Source organism: Podarcis erhardii (assembly GCF_964252035.2).
Source record: "Podarcis erhardii genome assembly, chromosome: 1".
Classification (NCBI taxonomy): Eukaryota; Metazoa; Chordata; class Lepidosauria; order Squamata; family Lacertidae; genus Podarcis; species Podarcis erhardii.
The window spans coordinates 108288981-108305452 of NC_138497.1; the positions used below are offsets into that span (position 1 = coordinate 108288981).

At 39.7% G+C, this 16472-nt stretch overlaps 1 protein-coding gene across 14 annotated transcripts in view; it reads right to left on the reverse strand.

Annotated features, from left to right (window-relative positions):
- BAZ2B (bromodomain adjacent to zinc finger domain 2B) overlaps positions 1-16472 on the reverse strand; it is a 183416-nt gene that overhangs the window by 19967 nt on the left and 146977 nt on the right. For 10 of the 14 annotated variants that reach the window (XM_081870106.1, XM_081870118.1, XM_081870112.1 and 7 more), the window contains 8 exons: positions 15925-15969; positions 15621-15653; positions 14297-14362; positions 9105-9245; positions 7884-8138; positions 5549-5763; positions 4972-5046; positions 1192-1435 (listed from right to left, as the gene is read on the reverse strand). In XM_081870106.1, coding sequence (XP_081726232.1) covers positions 1192-1435; positions 4972-5046; positions 5549-5763; positions 7884-8138; positions 9105-9245; positions 14297-14362; positions 15621-15653; positions 15925-15969 — 1074 coding nt within the window. The remainder of the gene's footprint in view (positions 1-1191; positions 1436-4971; positions 5047-5548; positions 5764-7883; positions 8139-9104; positions 9246-14296; positions 14363-15620; positions 15654-15924; positions 15970-16472) is intronic. The other 4 variants (XM_081870115.1, XM_081870110.1, XM_081870111.1 and 1 more) reach the window with 2 other exon arrangements.

Here is a 16472-nt window from a genome sequence, read left to right on the forward strand (position 1 = left end):
TCTCACATACCCTCCTCTACACAGGGCAAGACAGTTAAGAAAGCCATGTGATACCCTCTTTCCTCCTCTGCTGAACTGGTGAATGGAATGTCAAAATCTGTACACCAAACCGACTCTACCTCCTTTCACAGTATTTCAAAACAAACAGAATAGAACTTTGATACACATGACAATTGTAGCATATGACTTTCAACTGGAGGAACCACCACTGCCTTGAGCCCTTTAGTGCCTCAGCCCTAACTCATCCCTCCTGTACCATCTGCTCCTATCCTAGTACTCTATCAGCTGTCACTGAAATTGCTAGTTAGTGGTCCCTTGGTGATCAATACTCTTGACTCCATCCTTTGGCATTTACCTGAGGACTGCAGCCCAAGGATGTAAGATATTCTAAAATATAATTTAGTTAGCAAGGATCTGTAAAAAAAAAAGCCATGCTCCTTGAAAGTTCATTCCAAGCATTTTTCTCAAAGTCAATAATGGACTCTAAGCCTTTGGAGAGAATTTAGAAGTGTATTTCAACATTTGTATGAAACTATAAGGCAACTTCATGAGATAAATTTGATACAAAGAACACACTGTACTACTGTTATTGACACTTTAAAAATAAAGACTGATTAAAGTTTAAATTTTCCTTGATGGACAGAAACATTGGAATTCTTTAAGAAGAATATGAACCTAGGCCAGGATTGAAAGAACAATGAGATTAGCTCAGGGGGCTTCATGCTCTCCCTTGCCCCCAAACAGCAGCCCAGCAAATAGCTTCTAAAACTGACGGAAGTTTCGAAAACAGCTGGTCAAAAAAATCTAGCACAAACCTGCAGCTCTTTGTATCTTGGCCCTAGCTTAGAAATGCCTCATAGAATTATGGTTCTAAGGTGCTCAAGTAAATTACTGGGAATTATATGCTCTCTTAGCACTTTTAGAATAAAAATGCAGTCACTCTTAAAGTTTCTTTTAATCCACAGAATTCTAACTAGATTTATTTTAAAGGCTACTTCAGGGGTACGCAGTGCTGTGCTTTCCAAATACTCTTGGAACTCCAGCTCCCATTAGTCCTCAGCAAGCACGGCCAATGACCAGGGATGGTGAAACTGGAATCCAACAACACCTGGAGGGCACTACGTTGGCTAAAATTGGTTTAAAACCTAAACACATGGATTAAGCAATTGAGTAGGCATTAGAATTTGTCACCTCATCTTCGCAAAGATCTGCTTTCTTCCCCTTCTTGTCATCCTTATCTTCATCATCCTCATCATCTTCATCGGCTTGATCATCACTGTAGTCATCGTCGTCGTCATCATAATCGCTGTCTCCTCCCTTCCGTCTCCGTTTTCTGCCTGGCGTGGGTGTACCCAATGAATGCTGTTCTTCTCCCAAATCACCTCCTCCTGTAACATCTCTCTTGCCTGTTTTCTTGGCATGAATGATTCTAAGCCTTTAAACACACGGCAGATAAACGGCATTACCAAATGTTGCCGTAGCATACGGAACTCCTCCACACTTCACCAAGGATAAGTCATATGCTTAGGCTCCTGTTATTTAGCAATTTTCAGTTGCCTTGTTATTTGCGACCATTGGCTCAGCACATGAGAAAAGTAGTTCACCAACATGGATTCCTATCCGAGATGAATATTTACTTGGTGCAAAACGAAAAATCTTAACTGTTATTTGACGTGAATGTTCAGGAAACAGAAAGCTTCTGGCTCTTCAAAATAGAATTTAGTCCTTCACTGAATATTTTAGCTCTGTTGTGAATTTTACTGCATGTACAAAATCTTGCATAAAGCACTCCAGGACAAGAAGAGGTTTCAACAGCTGTTCCTATAAGCTGAAGAAGCAACTCTTTTCATCCATTTATAAATCTACATCATCTCCTTTTTTAATGTACGTTTTTAAAGTCAACTCGTGTTAGAAAGGTTATAAAATTTGGCTTACGCATAGGTGAGAATAGTATTACATTTGACTGTGGAATATCTGAACACAAAACTTTCCCCAAGTGTCTGTATTCTAATTCACATAATTAAGCAGGAAAGAGCGTTATGCAGGAGGCTAATCTTGAAGCACTGTGGGCGGCAGAAGCCTGAGTTTCATTTTTTATGAAACAAAATAAACTTACATACCAGTAAGTACAGTTGTAGTAGCCCTTCCTCATCTCTTACCCTACAAAACAAGATCCCATACAGCAGATGTTATAGCTCTAGCTACCAGGAATCTATCAGTCAAATATACTGAAACAACCTAGGAGGTATTTTAATAGCCAGGCCAAATATCCATTTGTAACATTCTAGCGTATAACGGAATTTGGAGAGATATGAAAATGTGTGTGCTTGGAAAAGGGAAGGATTTTAGAAGGAAGGAAAGGAAAGGGGGAGAGTACGAATCAGGGTGGCAAAAGTAGGTAAATTATGAGAGACCGATGCTGCTATGAATTTTGCCGTCTCTTATTCTTCCTTTCTTCTCCTGCCTTAACAAAACAGTATTCCATACAGCAAGTAGAAATGATGCAGTGTGGCTGGCTTCTTAAAAAGTAGCCACGAAGAAGCCTATGATTTAAAAAGGAGACAAGCTTGAGGGTGCTCATCAGTTTCTAAAGTGTAAATAAAGAATCAAGTATGGCCTAGTACTCTTAGCTATTCTTAATAAAGAGTTCTTAATAAGCTGTTCTCCCAGCCCAAAATACGAACTAAAAAGAAAAAGACTATCATTGACAGACAGTCAAGCTGCTTACAGTTTATTATTTATTTTATTTTTAAAAAACAGTCCATGCAAAGAAATGTAGGCACCTCAGGTATAAACATCTGCATCACTGTTATTGCAGAACCAGTTGATGTGGCATTTTTTGGTCTTGCACTGGCATAGCTCTTGCAATATTTAAGGCTGAGATTACAGGTTTTAGGACTGGACAGTGAGCTTGAAGATTTTTTTTAATCTGCAACTCCAAAACTCATTAATTTAAAAAATGCATATTTAATTCCCTTAGGAGATCACGGCATAGTGGCTTAGGTAGCTCTGGTGTATGAATTATTCTAGTCTTCTAAATAGGTGCTGCTGACTTCTTTGTTTGTTTGAGTTGTAACAGCTACGAGTACACAGATTTTGCCTTGTGGCAAAGAGGCAAGTATACAAATTATGCCATCACTTGACTGAGAGCCAGAATGTAATGTTAAAATAACAGTTTTTTCTTCTGCTAAAGCTAAGGACTGAAGACAACATGTAAAGGTACAAAGGAGCACTATAGCATCCAGGACACAAATAAGGGTCCCTAGAAGAAAGGAGATTCCGACTAAACATCAGGATGAACTTTCTGACAGAAAGAGGTGTTCGACAGTGGACCAGAGTCCCACGAGAGGTGGTGGACTCTCCTTTCTTGTATATTTCTGTCATGTATTATCTAGTTAAGATTCCTGCATCGCAGGCAGTTGGACTAGATGACTCTCGAGGTCCCTTCCAACTCCACCATTCTATGATTCTAAGTCATGTCTCAAAAGGGGAGTGCAGTCTAAAAGCTGACCAGTAAAAATACTTCTCTGCCAGACTTCAACAGATGTACAGCAAGAATTTTTTTAAAGGTAGTGATCATGAGGTAAAAACCAACTTGCAAAGGGAATTCCTGTTGAATAAGTAGGAGTCCTCAGCTCAGCCACACGACAGTTAAGAATGAATGGAGATGGAAGGAAGGAAGGAATTAAATTGTCATGTATGATGGGCAGGGGTGAGGAGAAAGCTAAGGATGATGGTAACTAAGAAGGAAAGATTTTAAAAAGCTATGTTTATATAGGATTGTTTGCCAACTTCTTGAAAGGAAAGCCAAAGGAATGAGAGAACCATGAACTCCCCACCCCACCCAGCAATCTAGTACTTACAGGAAAAAGAAGACTTAAAGTTGCCCCTGAGGTAAGAGGTAACAAGGAGGCATTTTCCCAAAGTGGGCTGCTGGGAAACATCAAATTTTCATTTGCCCACAGACAGAAAGATGGAATTTATATAGTATAGGGAAGTTAATGATTGGACATGCCCCACAGACACAACCATGAACCCTGCATGAATTGGGAGCCATTACTATCAGCAGAAGTTCACATATTTTTCTTCCTGAAATTTTTTAAAGTCTCATTTTATTTCTTCTATTTCTCTCCTGTTGTTCTCCTTTACTTCTTCCTTCTTTCTTCTGAGGTGCATTAAGGGAGGAGGGGAAGGTAGAAAAAGGATTAGAGACACAAGCATTGGAAGCCAAGGACTCAATAAGGACTCCTTGCTTTGCTAGACAAGAAAGAAAAACGACTGAGGAAAAGGAAATGAAGCCTGGCTATGCATACCCACATGGCCATGCATACCTCCTGCGATTCACAATCATTTCAACTTAAAATTCTATGGTAGATGGAGCTGTTATACTTGCTGTATGGAATTTTGTTTTGCATAATGGAGAAAAATAGGGGGCATATATTATCATCCTTAAAAACTTGACAGTTTATGCTTAGCAAACAGATACTGATTACCTCAGTAACTGAATTATTCCCTAGGAAATATTCAGTTTATATAGCAAAATCTGAGGTAATTTTAATTAGTTACATGAATGATTTGCAAGTTTTTCAAGGTGATTAGGGATTAACAATCTGGCCCTGCAAATCTTCTTGCAGAATGAAAGTTCCAATCAGCTTCTACTAATGCCAATAACAATTTGACAGCTCCAGACATCTTGAAATGAGAAGTGATATTGCTTCTTTAAAAAAAATGCAAAATGACTTTCTTCTCATTCTGAATCCTCCTAATCCACCAAACTTCATGTGTCTTTAATGGATTGCGAAAGATAAGCCATGGGCCTTTTAAAAATAATTTCACATCTTAATTTAATAAGGGGAGTTACTAAAAGTTTTTTTCTTTATATCACACAATTCCTGTCTCTGGAACTACTCTGTGTATAACAAATTTAAATGAATGCAAAATACTGGAACATTTAAAAGAAATATCACTTACTTCCGAAGTTTGCCTTCAACCATCCACTTATCTCTCCTTAAATTTGACATATAATCTATGTTCTTATCTATTTCACTGTTAAAACAGAAAAAAGTTTAATTACTTAGATAATTAATTGAATGATATCATCTATTAAAAAAAAGTCTCAAAAGGCACCTCACTATACACATAGGCCTACTATGTGTATCATGTATCATGAATAAATATTACAGTTGGTTAGTTAAAATATCACGTTGGTAAACAAGCATGATGCCCTGACAGGGTTTTGTTAGCCAACGCACCTTAGATAATTAGATAACACTTACCTGGCTGCTACAGAGTACTTAGAACAGGCATGACAAACCTGTGGCTCTTCAGATGTTGTCTGTCTACAACTTTCCTCCCTGATTATTAGCCCATGATGGCTCATGTAAGTTGGAGTCCAAGAACATCTGGAAAACCACAGGTTTCTCATCCCTAGGTTTTGAGGTTCAAACCTTTAAATACACCTTATGAAAACTATTGCCGATTTGTTGTTATTTATTTTCTTGTTACCAGTATCGAAATATAAAATTCACAGCATGCACAAGGCACTTACCTTATAACACTTTTGCTACATGCTAACTCATTAACAAGGAAGGCAAGTACGGAGGCTTTCTGAGCCGGCGTGTGCGCCTGAAAAGCTTTGGTTTTCAAGCTCTCTGTGAGTTCAGTCTGCCCACAATGGCCTTCCATGAAAATCTGCAGAATTTCAGATACGTTGTCTCTGTTGATGCCAACATTCAGCAAATGGTCCCCGAGGATCGTTTTCGCCTGAGAAAGATGTGTGCTCATAAAATAACTGTTCAGAATGGCAGCATAAATGCATTTTTGTCATTTGAAATCAAGGGGAAATAATGCTAATAATGCTAATGGATGGCACCACCATCCATTGACACCCCAGAATTTCTTATTTATTTGTTTAGCTAGTTTGTTTCCTCTCCACAGTTTGCTCGCAGACCCAAGAAGCTGGTTTTTAAATTTAAGCAATTATTTATATTAATATGCATACACGTTTTGAATGAAAGTTCCTTCCCTACACAAAAGCAACTTATACATTCCTCCTGTTGACTTTAACAGTTTGGGGGTTTGTGCAAACATTACTGAAAGGAAAGAAGCGAAGAGGGGGATGAATGCTTGAAAACAGCTTCATTCGCTGGCTCGTAAAACTCAGGATTGATTTAAAAACAAAAACATGAGTTTAATAACCAGTTTGAGAGGACAGCTGCTCAAAGGAAAGTCTCTGAAAAATACATTTAGGTAATTCTTGATTGCAATCATAACCTTAATATGAAACCAATTCAGTGATAAGAGACAAGCTTATAAAGCAATGTCTGGAATAACTTTTGATGAATGGATTTATAAGGCTTTAAGAGCTAGATTATACTCACCCCTGTTGAAATCCAGAGATGAAAGCAGAAATTGCCTTTAACGGTTAATAAAAACAGTAATCTATTCTTTGATGACATCTGACGCCCAGAACTTGTGCGAATTACAGAAAACTAAACGACTAGGAATATTGCACTACCATAGCACTCACTAGATTCTTGGTACTGCATTAGGTGAAGGAGCAGAGAAAGCAGTTGCCCCAGATCAAAAGCCCCGCTGAATCAGGCCAAAAACATATATATATATATATATATATATATATATATATATATATATATATATATATATATATATCTCTCCATCCCAGCATCCTAGTCTCATAGTGCCCAGCCAGAACTGCTTATGGGAAGTCCACAAGCAGGACTTGGGTGAAAAATCACAATCACTTCAATAGGGTTAAGTGAGCAAATGGTTGTAGCCTTGTTCTGTTATAAACCATTTGCTCACTTAACCCTATTGAAGTGCAGCAGTGGCAAGGGGGGGGTGGAGGGTAAGTGGCTGTAGCTCTCTCCCTTTGATGCCACTACCCTTCACCAGGGCAGGATGAGGCAGCAGTGAGGCTGGAGGAGGAGCTCTGGACTGGCAGCAGCAGCACCCCCGCATTCATCCCACCCCATCCTTGTCTCAGCAAGTGGCAGCATCACTGTGACCAGGAAGAGGCCTGAGCCACTTTGCTTCCCTGCATCCCTCCTTCCCCCCTGCCCCACCATGCCGCTGTTGGATAAACATTTATACTTCAACTGGCTTTGGCAGGCTATTTGTGATCAGCATACCAGCTGAGCTCTCCTCAAATTCTTGCTCTCACTGGTAGTTTAGTAAATTGCAGGCCAAGTTTGCAAGGAGATAAACTGTAATCAAACCAACAGCAGTCTCAATTTTTTAGATTTTTTTTTTTTTTGAGGGCCTGAAGGATTGGGGAAACCCCAAGGTTTCCATAAATGGTTAAAAAAGAAAAACCTATATTGTTAAAAAAAAACAACCACTAAGTGGGGATGGGGTAGAAAGAGAATGCAGTAACCTTGAAGAAAGCATGGCTGGCTGGCATAGCAAACTGGACACCTGCGCACTGTAACATTTTGTTGCAGGTCCAACTTGTTCTAATAAGAATACACTTTGTCACTTAAAGATGCCCCTGATGCATTGCTTGACAGCAGATGAAGAGCTAAACCTGCTTTTTAGGCAGTACCACTTCAGGATATAGTTGGGACTCCCATGACCGAATGCTCCTCCATACAAAAAAATAAAATAAAACCCTTGCACATAGAATAGGTTCCAGGGACTCACGCTTCCCTGACACAAAAGGGTCTCTACCCCCCCCCTTTGTATTTATGTATAGGGATTTATGTTTTGTTATGAAGAGCATTCAATTACTACAAAATCAGGGATTTTGAAGTGCTGTAGCCCAGACACACATTTATATCCTCCTCTTCTCTTTGTGAAAACTGGGACATGGATTCCCCCCCCCCCCGTCTCACACCAAAGTTACCATAAAGAGTATCCATTACCTTGTATCCTGCTATCAGTCCTGGGTCGCAAATCGCAGCTGAGAGCAGCCTCACAAGCAAGTCTTGTACTTCTCCCATGCTGTCGCCTATGTTCAACAACCCCTCTTGAAGGACACTTAAGCTAGGGACATCCAGGTTCACATCAAAGCCAAGGACTTTACCAAAGTTGCGTAGAAACTGCACCACCATGAGACAGTCTGAAAAAGTACTTCCGGAGAGAACCAGGCCCGGGATGCGAGGCAACTCTGGCAAAGGCTGGAAAACAGAGAAGTGTCACCTTGAATGAAAACCGCTTGCAAAGCTAATGCAAGGTAAAAATCTAAAAATAAATACATAAACCCCAATTAGTGCCTAATGACATTTACACACTCCAAATCACAATAGCGCAGCTACTTCGGGGTGGGGGGGACCCATATTTTCCCAGCAACCATATGTTTATTATTATTATTTATGAATGGTATTTCTATGCTGGCCCATAATTAAAGTTCTCCAGACTGTATACATAAACACTATTGCAATACAAATGCAATTGCAAATAAATTTCAGTTTCAGTTCTGGGGAAACACGACCTTCTCTTAAAAGTACTGTTTCCCTGAGGTATCGTGCAAATAAGCAAACAGAAGCCCTACATCAGTTGCACTACTGATAATCCAGAGAGAGAGACAGAGATAGACACACACACACACACACACAGAGAGAGAGAGAGAGAGAGAGAGAGAGAGAGAGAGAGAGGGAGAGAAGAGAAGTTGCAATATCTGCAGTATCAGACCAAAAGCCTGTCTAATCCAACATCTTTTTTCTAACGGTGAGGCAACCAGATGCTGCCTTTTGAAAGCACACAAGCAGGAACGACGGAAATAGGTGCAAAGCAAAACTTTTAAAGAGGCATAATGGAGGCTACTGGAGAATTCTAAAAGAGCTGGCTTGGCAAAAGTCTGCTAAATAGGCCACCTGAGGTCCAAACATTCAAACGTCCACTGCTGATTAATAATAAAAAAGACAAAGAATACCATTGTCCTAATATTTACTTTAGAATTACAATTTGAATGTAGACCACACTTGAAATAATATTATCAAGTAATCTAAAGTAAAAGAGGAATGGTTGGAAAGGCAGCCACAGTAAGAAAAATTAATTATTGTAACAATGGCAGATGAAGGAAAAGAGGAGCAACATAAAAAGGGGCAAGGAAGTAAAAAGTAAATTTACATTATTCTGATTACCTTCTGGTCTGCTAAGCACATATCTTCATTAGGCTTCTTTAGCTCCTTAGCCATTTCTAATTCCAATCTTCGCTGTTCCAGTTTACGCTCTTTATTTAATCTCTTTTCATCACGTTTCTCTTGTTTTAACCGCTCCTTTTCCTTAAATAGCACAGAAAGGATAGAAAATTAAAACCGCACATTCTACTTACAAAGGAGCAATTTAAGAATTTGAAAAGCAGTAGTTATACAATCTTAATAATCACTACAGCAATTAAACCATGTGGATTTAAAATAAAAGGCAACACACACACAAACCCCAACTTTTTTAAAAAAGGAAGAACCATCCTGAGGGTTAGATGATCTACAATACTGCTTTTTTGAGCAAATGCCCAAGTCTGCAAGAGACATCCATTTTCCTCACAGGACGTTAAAGAGACAGTATACAGATGACTTGTCCAATGCTATATTTCTGCCATTGCTCAGTAATGGTCAGCTCTGGAATGTGCTTTCAATGTCATGAATTAATCCTGTAGTACGTAAATAACATAAACAAGTGTCTCATGAATACTTAAGAGTGTCTTTCTCTCACTACTGGAGAACCCCAGCCTATTCCTAAATCCTTAGGATTAAGGAGGTTTCCCAGAGTTGTGTAGCATGGTGACTAGGGCAGGTTTGGGCCTCAGCACCTCTTCTTTTTGAATAGATTAAAATAACTAACTAACAGTGGTTGAGAGGGAGAGTAAAAAGTTAAAGGTAAAGGGACCCCTGACTGCTAGGTCCAGTCGCGGATGACTCAGGGGTTGCAGTGCTCATCTCGCTTTATTGGCCGAGGGAGCTGGCGTACAGCTTCCGGGTCATGCGGCCAGCATGACTAAGCCACTTCCAGCGAACCAGAGCAGCGCATGGAAACGCTGTTTACCTTCCCACCGGTGCTTTCAAACTGCTAGGTTGCCAGGAGCAGGGACTGAGCAACAGGAGCTCACTTCGTTGCGGGGATTCGAACCGCCGACCTTCTGATTAGCAAACCCTAGGCTCAGTGGTTTAGACCACAGCGCCACGGTACTTGTACTCAAATGAGTGATTGCTCTTTAAGTAAAATAGGAAGAGTGTATTTGCTACGCAACATGGAGGTGCACAGATTTTTCAACCCTTGAGGCTACCAATCATGGGTATATGCTCAGAGATTTGCTCCAAAAGAAGACAAGTCTTCAAAAACAAGAAATGCTCAGGATCCTCTTGTGCAGTGGATGGGCGGCAGCAGAAGGAGGGAATCTTCTCTTCTGCTGCAGCTCCTAGAGAAAGATGGCACCCTGTTTTGAAGGAGTGGATTTCCAAGGTACAATGGTGTGCAGGGAGCTGTGGAGGAAAGGGAGAGGCGGGACAGGGCCATTCTGTGAGTTAGGATCCAAGCCACTGTCTTAATTTACTTTTTATGGGAGGGGGGTGTCGTTTCATGTTGCCAGGATTCCAGCTAGTCGTATGGGCAACTATCAGCCGCTAACAGATCTCCATAAAGCAACAAGAAAGATGGCAGAAGTACATGCAACAAATATATGTGCAGAATGAGACCCATAAACTGCTTTAGAACAGACACAAGCAGATTGGAATAGACTTTACTAAACAAGACATCTGAATCAGTGCCTTGTGAAATACAATCAAATGAATTCTTACCAGACGGTATAGAAAAAAATATGCATTTTTAAACAATTACTTGATTTGAGTTTTACTAAGTTTTACTAAGGTGGTTTTACAGAGGTGGTTGCAGGTGGTCATATAATATTGTGGCTTTTGAAATAATGCAGAATAATATATTTGTTCAGCTAAGTCTTCCTCTCACTGCACTGCCTTTTCTTGCCCATATTATGTGTCCCTCACAAGGCAAATAGCAGATTCAGGGGGACAGCAATTTTCATTGAAACTACAGTGCAGGGGCCCAAACATAACTCACCGGCGACTGCAATTTAAATAATAAAAATGAGGCACTTTGAGTGGGTTCATAGATTTAACGTATTATCAATGCCACAAAGGAGGAAAATACACAAATAACTAGTTCATTTTATCTACACAAGCAGGGGGTGGGGGGTGGGCAGGGCAGGAAAATAAGTGTTCTTTCCAGAGGGATGGGATCTACAGTGAGGAATGTAAAATTATATTGTTTGTTTTAAGACAACACAGCATTATGGGAAAATATAGGCAATGCAAAGGAGTGCTTTGACCAATTGCATAAAACTTTACAACATCTATGACTGTAAACCCTTTCTGCCAGTGCATTTGCAATATTACCTCTGGTATATGGTCAATGTTTTTTGCCTTTTATGATGCTGCTGGGTACCTTAGATTTTTGTTCTGGGCTTAATTAAAAGTGAGAATCTGTTTTCTGCGACAGTGACTCACACTCAAATTTAAAAGGCATAAATTTTAAGATACAAGGGAATACTGGAGGTCGCAAGGAGAATAAAAGAACGCTAATAAAACAGAAGTTTACACAAGGCAGATACAAAAGGAAAAATCCTCACAACTACTGGACAGCTTGGCAGAAGATCAAACCATGGGTGCACTGCAGAAACAGGCATGTTGGTGTGTGTCTGTGTGTATTTACCACCCTTTAAGGATGCTTTCCAAAGCAAATTAAGAAAAACAGCATAAAGATATAGAATAATCAAACCAACTACTGTACAACAAAGATATAGGATCAACAAAATCAACAAACAAATAACACATGCTGGCAATTTTAAAGCTAGTTAATAACCAACTGATGGGCCTTAAGACATGTGTAGGTATCACTATACCAGTGGAAAGGAGCCTTGTCTGTAGGGCTTTCAACCTGGCTAGTATATATGCCAAGAAAGAGAGAGTTCCATAGTTGGCGTACTTCAACAGGACCCCCACGGCTTGTGTGCAACCCTTCCCAGTCACCATGCCGGGTAGTCGATAGGAGCCAATGCCTAAGGCCAATACCTTCAATTCTTTAATCAATAAAGTTGTGGCCTTTTACGCCCATTAACCTTAATTAAAGTGTCCGTGTCTTTATTTCACATGGGGGGAGGGGACTTGCCATGCAATCTTAAATATACCTCCACAGGTTTAAACATACCACTACTAGAATGCCAATGGCAGTAAGGCTTGAAAGAGGGCAGGGTACTGAGGTCTAGGATCCAAAGGGTGCTTTGCTGGCTGACTGCGGAGGGCAGAGCTGAATTGCTTCTCTCTCAGAGGCAGCGCTGCTGCTGCCTGCCGGCTTTTCTCATACAGTGGTACCTCGGGTTACAGACACTTCAGGTTAAAGGCACTTCAGCTTACAGACTCCGCTAACCCAGAAATAGTACCTCGGGTTAAGAACTTTGCTTCAGGATGAGAACAGAAATCGCACGGTGGCGATGGCGATGGCGTGGCAGCAGGAGACCCCATTAGCTAAAGTGGTACCTCAGATTAAGAACAGTTTCAGGTTAAGAACGGACCTCCAGAACGAATTAAGTTCTTAACCCGAGGTACCACAGTACTTTGTGGGTGCCGGCCCCCGCAGTTATATAATTGTGGGTTCCCAAGCAACCACAGCCCCTTGGGAGTTGGCTCCTAGGCTTATGAGACACAGTAGATCTTGCTTTTCCATGGTCTACCGTATAAAGAAATATTGCATGGCAAAGGTACAGTGTGCAGGGGGAAATAGTCATGGGGAGAGTCTGGACAATAGATGCAATCTATTTGTGCATGGCCTCAATACCTTACATGAGGGCACATTGGGTAGAGAAGTATCACGCTGATTGGATTGCAAATAAATAGTGCCACTTCTCTGTGTTGCTCGAAGAAGGTGCTGTGCATCTTAAAGGCTCAGGAAAACACATTTGTTGGCTACACACAACCTGCAGGTCCTACTGCACTCCTTCCCCTCCTGAAGTCATGCTATTCTTTCACCATTGTGCTGGGGAAATGACATTTAATCATCTGCAGTGTTACTTACACCAACTTCAAATTAATAAAACATTCTTGGCTCTCGCACTCAATTTTATCGATTTTAAACGGTCAAAGTGTATACGCAGAACACTTAAAACTGAAAGATGGGTTTTGTTAAGTAAAACTAGGTCTGGAATCCCGCACGGCATGTTCAATAGGAAACGAGGTAATATAAATCTTTAGCAATGATGGAATATCCACAGCGCAAGAATCACCCGGGTGCTGTGAATTTAATTCTGCTTTCAAACTGCTTATTAGACAACTTGTGAAACCTGAGATACACTCCCATATTATGACTGCCTACAAAACTGCTGACAGAGCTGCTTAGTGATAAATGCATGTTTAACAACCTTTTGTTGTTTATTGATCCTCTGAGAATTGGGTTGAGGGGAACCTATAGCATAATGATAATATTTCGCTACGCAGTTTTATGCAAGCAAAATGAATTTAAGTTTGTATTTGCTATTGTCTGGAATTTAAATGGCTAAAATAGGAGAGCCCCGAAAAATATATATACCGTAATCATGGCAACACAACCCATACCATAAACCACTCAAATAGTCCACGGTTTCTCATGATACTACGAATACAGAAGGGAGGCGATAGTGAATGTCGCTTTCATCTACATTATATAGGTCTGTGACCCCTGTGATCAGCTGCAGGTTTTCAAAACCTCCCCTGGTGGAAGGCTTCTTCCTTGCTACTCTAAGGTTGCATATTCTATATTCTAATGCTTTTACATCAGGTATAGGACCCCATAGTTTTGAGAGTGTTGTGTGCGTTCTATGCCAAGCCTTGTCTCTTCTGCATACTAAGTCAGACTACACAGGCAGGCAGGCAGGTGGGCAATGCATCTGCATAATGAACCAAATAGTTACCTCCATACTATGGCAGTTTTCAGAGTCCACAAAATAAGACCAACAAACCTAATGGAAAGTACTATATATACACTTGGGGAGAAATAAAATCACATTTTGCCACATAAAATTTAGAAGTATGAAATGACCTAACTGCAAAACACAGAGGAAGCAGATACATTTTCCCCATTCAACGTAAGATAATTTTGTGCCCTTGAAGTTATTTATCAATTCCGATTTTAAAAAATATATATATTGTAGAGCGAGGAAAAGCTTCTATGTGAAGAACAAGGGGGGGGCTATCACCCCATTTCAGAATTGTGATTTATTTTTATTTTTTCCCTTTTTCCCCTGTACAAAGAACGAGGAAAATAATATCCCGTTTCAGAGTTTTGTACTCACCTCAGCTTTTTTGCGTGCCTCCATAGCTTTCATAAGCATCATATGCTGCCTTCTCCTTTCCCGTTCCTATTAGAGCAGATAAAATCAGAACAAAGCAGTACTCCCACCTCAGGCATCACATTTTTTTTTTTATTCCAAAAAGCTCAACAGGACATGTTTAGCATTAATAGACAAGTCAGGGGTATATGCTAAATAAAAGACGAGAATAGCCAAGTTTGTGCATGTTTTAGTTCAGGTTTAGAAAGCAAATACAAGGACAACTGAAAGCAAAAAAGGTACAGCGATGAACATGGAGACAGTGTAAAACAGAAGCATACAGATTTACTTATGGTCAGTTGTGAGGCTCCTTCAGAAGCTGGCAGAAAAAAAAGCATAATGGTTGGCTGGAACAGGTCAGTTACCTTACATCTGCTATAACGGAAAGCCTGCAATTACTAATGGAGTGGCCAATTAAGCAAAAGACTGTTAATGCAGATACTTTGAAAAGTAATCAAAAGTGTTTCTTTTAAATTTTAAAAAATAAAATAAAAAGCATTTTGACTACATATTGGTAGTAAATATGTATCTCTGAATATAAAATTAAGGATGCAGTCGATGGGGACTGAAATCAAGCTGTCAGTTTTAAAACTAGTTTCAGATAAAACTAGTCATACACGAATAAGAATGCAATAAGCTGATCATGTTTACTGTTGCGCTTAGGTAAGACACAGAAGCCGCACCATAGATTAAATTAAGGATATTGTGTTGAGTCCTGGACTAAAACACAATGCAAAAGAGTACAAAACTTCAAGATTCATTATCGGACCAAGATAATGTGGGCTTATTTTATTTTATTTTGCATTATGAAGGACAGCATGCTCTTCAATCCAATTCAGACTAAGTATTCCCAATTGTGCGATATTATTAAAAGTTTTGAAAAACAAAATTTCGTTTGAAAAATGAAACAAATAGGATTCCCAGAATCAAATGCAGAAGGTGCCTAGTGAAAATAGCTGGTAAAACCTAATATATGCCAAACACATAATTTTTTTAATTTGGCTCCAAATATGTACTGCGGTCCAACTTAGTACTATGGCAACAATAACCCTGATATCAAGGCAGCAGCCTTGCATAGAAGTCATAGGGGTCAATTTATATAATAAGGTAAGTCGTGTTGTTTTGCTTTTACAGACAAGACAAGCAGATGTATGCAATGCACTGTGCTGGAAAGCCATGCAGCAGTATGTAATATGACAGCAGCCAGTGCTACATTTTATGCATTGCTATGACAACCATATCACAACCAAATCACAATGCGGTGTTAGATGTACAAAAATAAACATACCCATACCATATCTAGTCTATGCCTCTCCAACTCCTGGTAGAAAGAGTTGGCACAATATTATGAAACAGAAATCACAAAGAGTCAAAAAACCACTTTATAAAACCCCCAAAAGTTCCCACTACCAAAGCAAAGCAAATTTACCCCATAAGGTGAAGGAAAACATTTAAGCAGAAATAAATATTTTTTAAAAAAAAATTTAAAAAAAATTAAAGTAAAGAAAATTTGAAGATTTGCCCTCCAAAATAGTTTAGCTATATTGCATTAAAATAGCATTTATTTTTCTCATTAAGTGTTCGGTACAAACCTGATGCTTCAGAAGAACAGCTTGCTGTCTTCTCATTTCCTTTTCCTTAAAAACATGAAAAAAGAAAATCAAATATATGATAAATGACTCTTTCCCCATCCCCCCACCACCACCACGTAGGTTTTTCATGTTCTTTAGTCCCCATTTTTCTGTTCCCCCCCCTGTAATAACCTGAATCAGTGTATTGGATACCTTGAAAACAGAATGAATGGAAGAGGCACTGGAATGAATATTAAGTCATGTCAAGATCAGGAGTAAGATTACATACTTTCCAAATGCTGCAGGTCAATGATAAAGTACAATTTTCATATTCTATGCAACACAGAAGTTGTATGCAAATATCATCCAAATCCTAGTTCCAAACTTACTGCTTGGTTCTCAGAAAGAACCCGAGTTCAGGTTAAAAACGCAAGGGGTCCTTTGTGAATGCACAGCTCCTTCTACGAGCAGAGCAGTAAATTTGGACTCAAACCAGGATCCATCCCAAGAGCTGCATGTGCTTCTGTTTGCACAAAGAAGAGTAGCCGACCCTGTCCCTGCTACAGCCT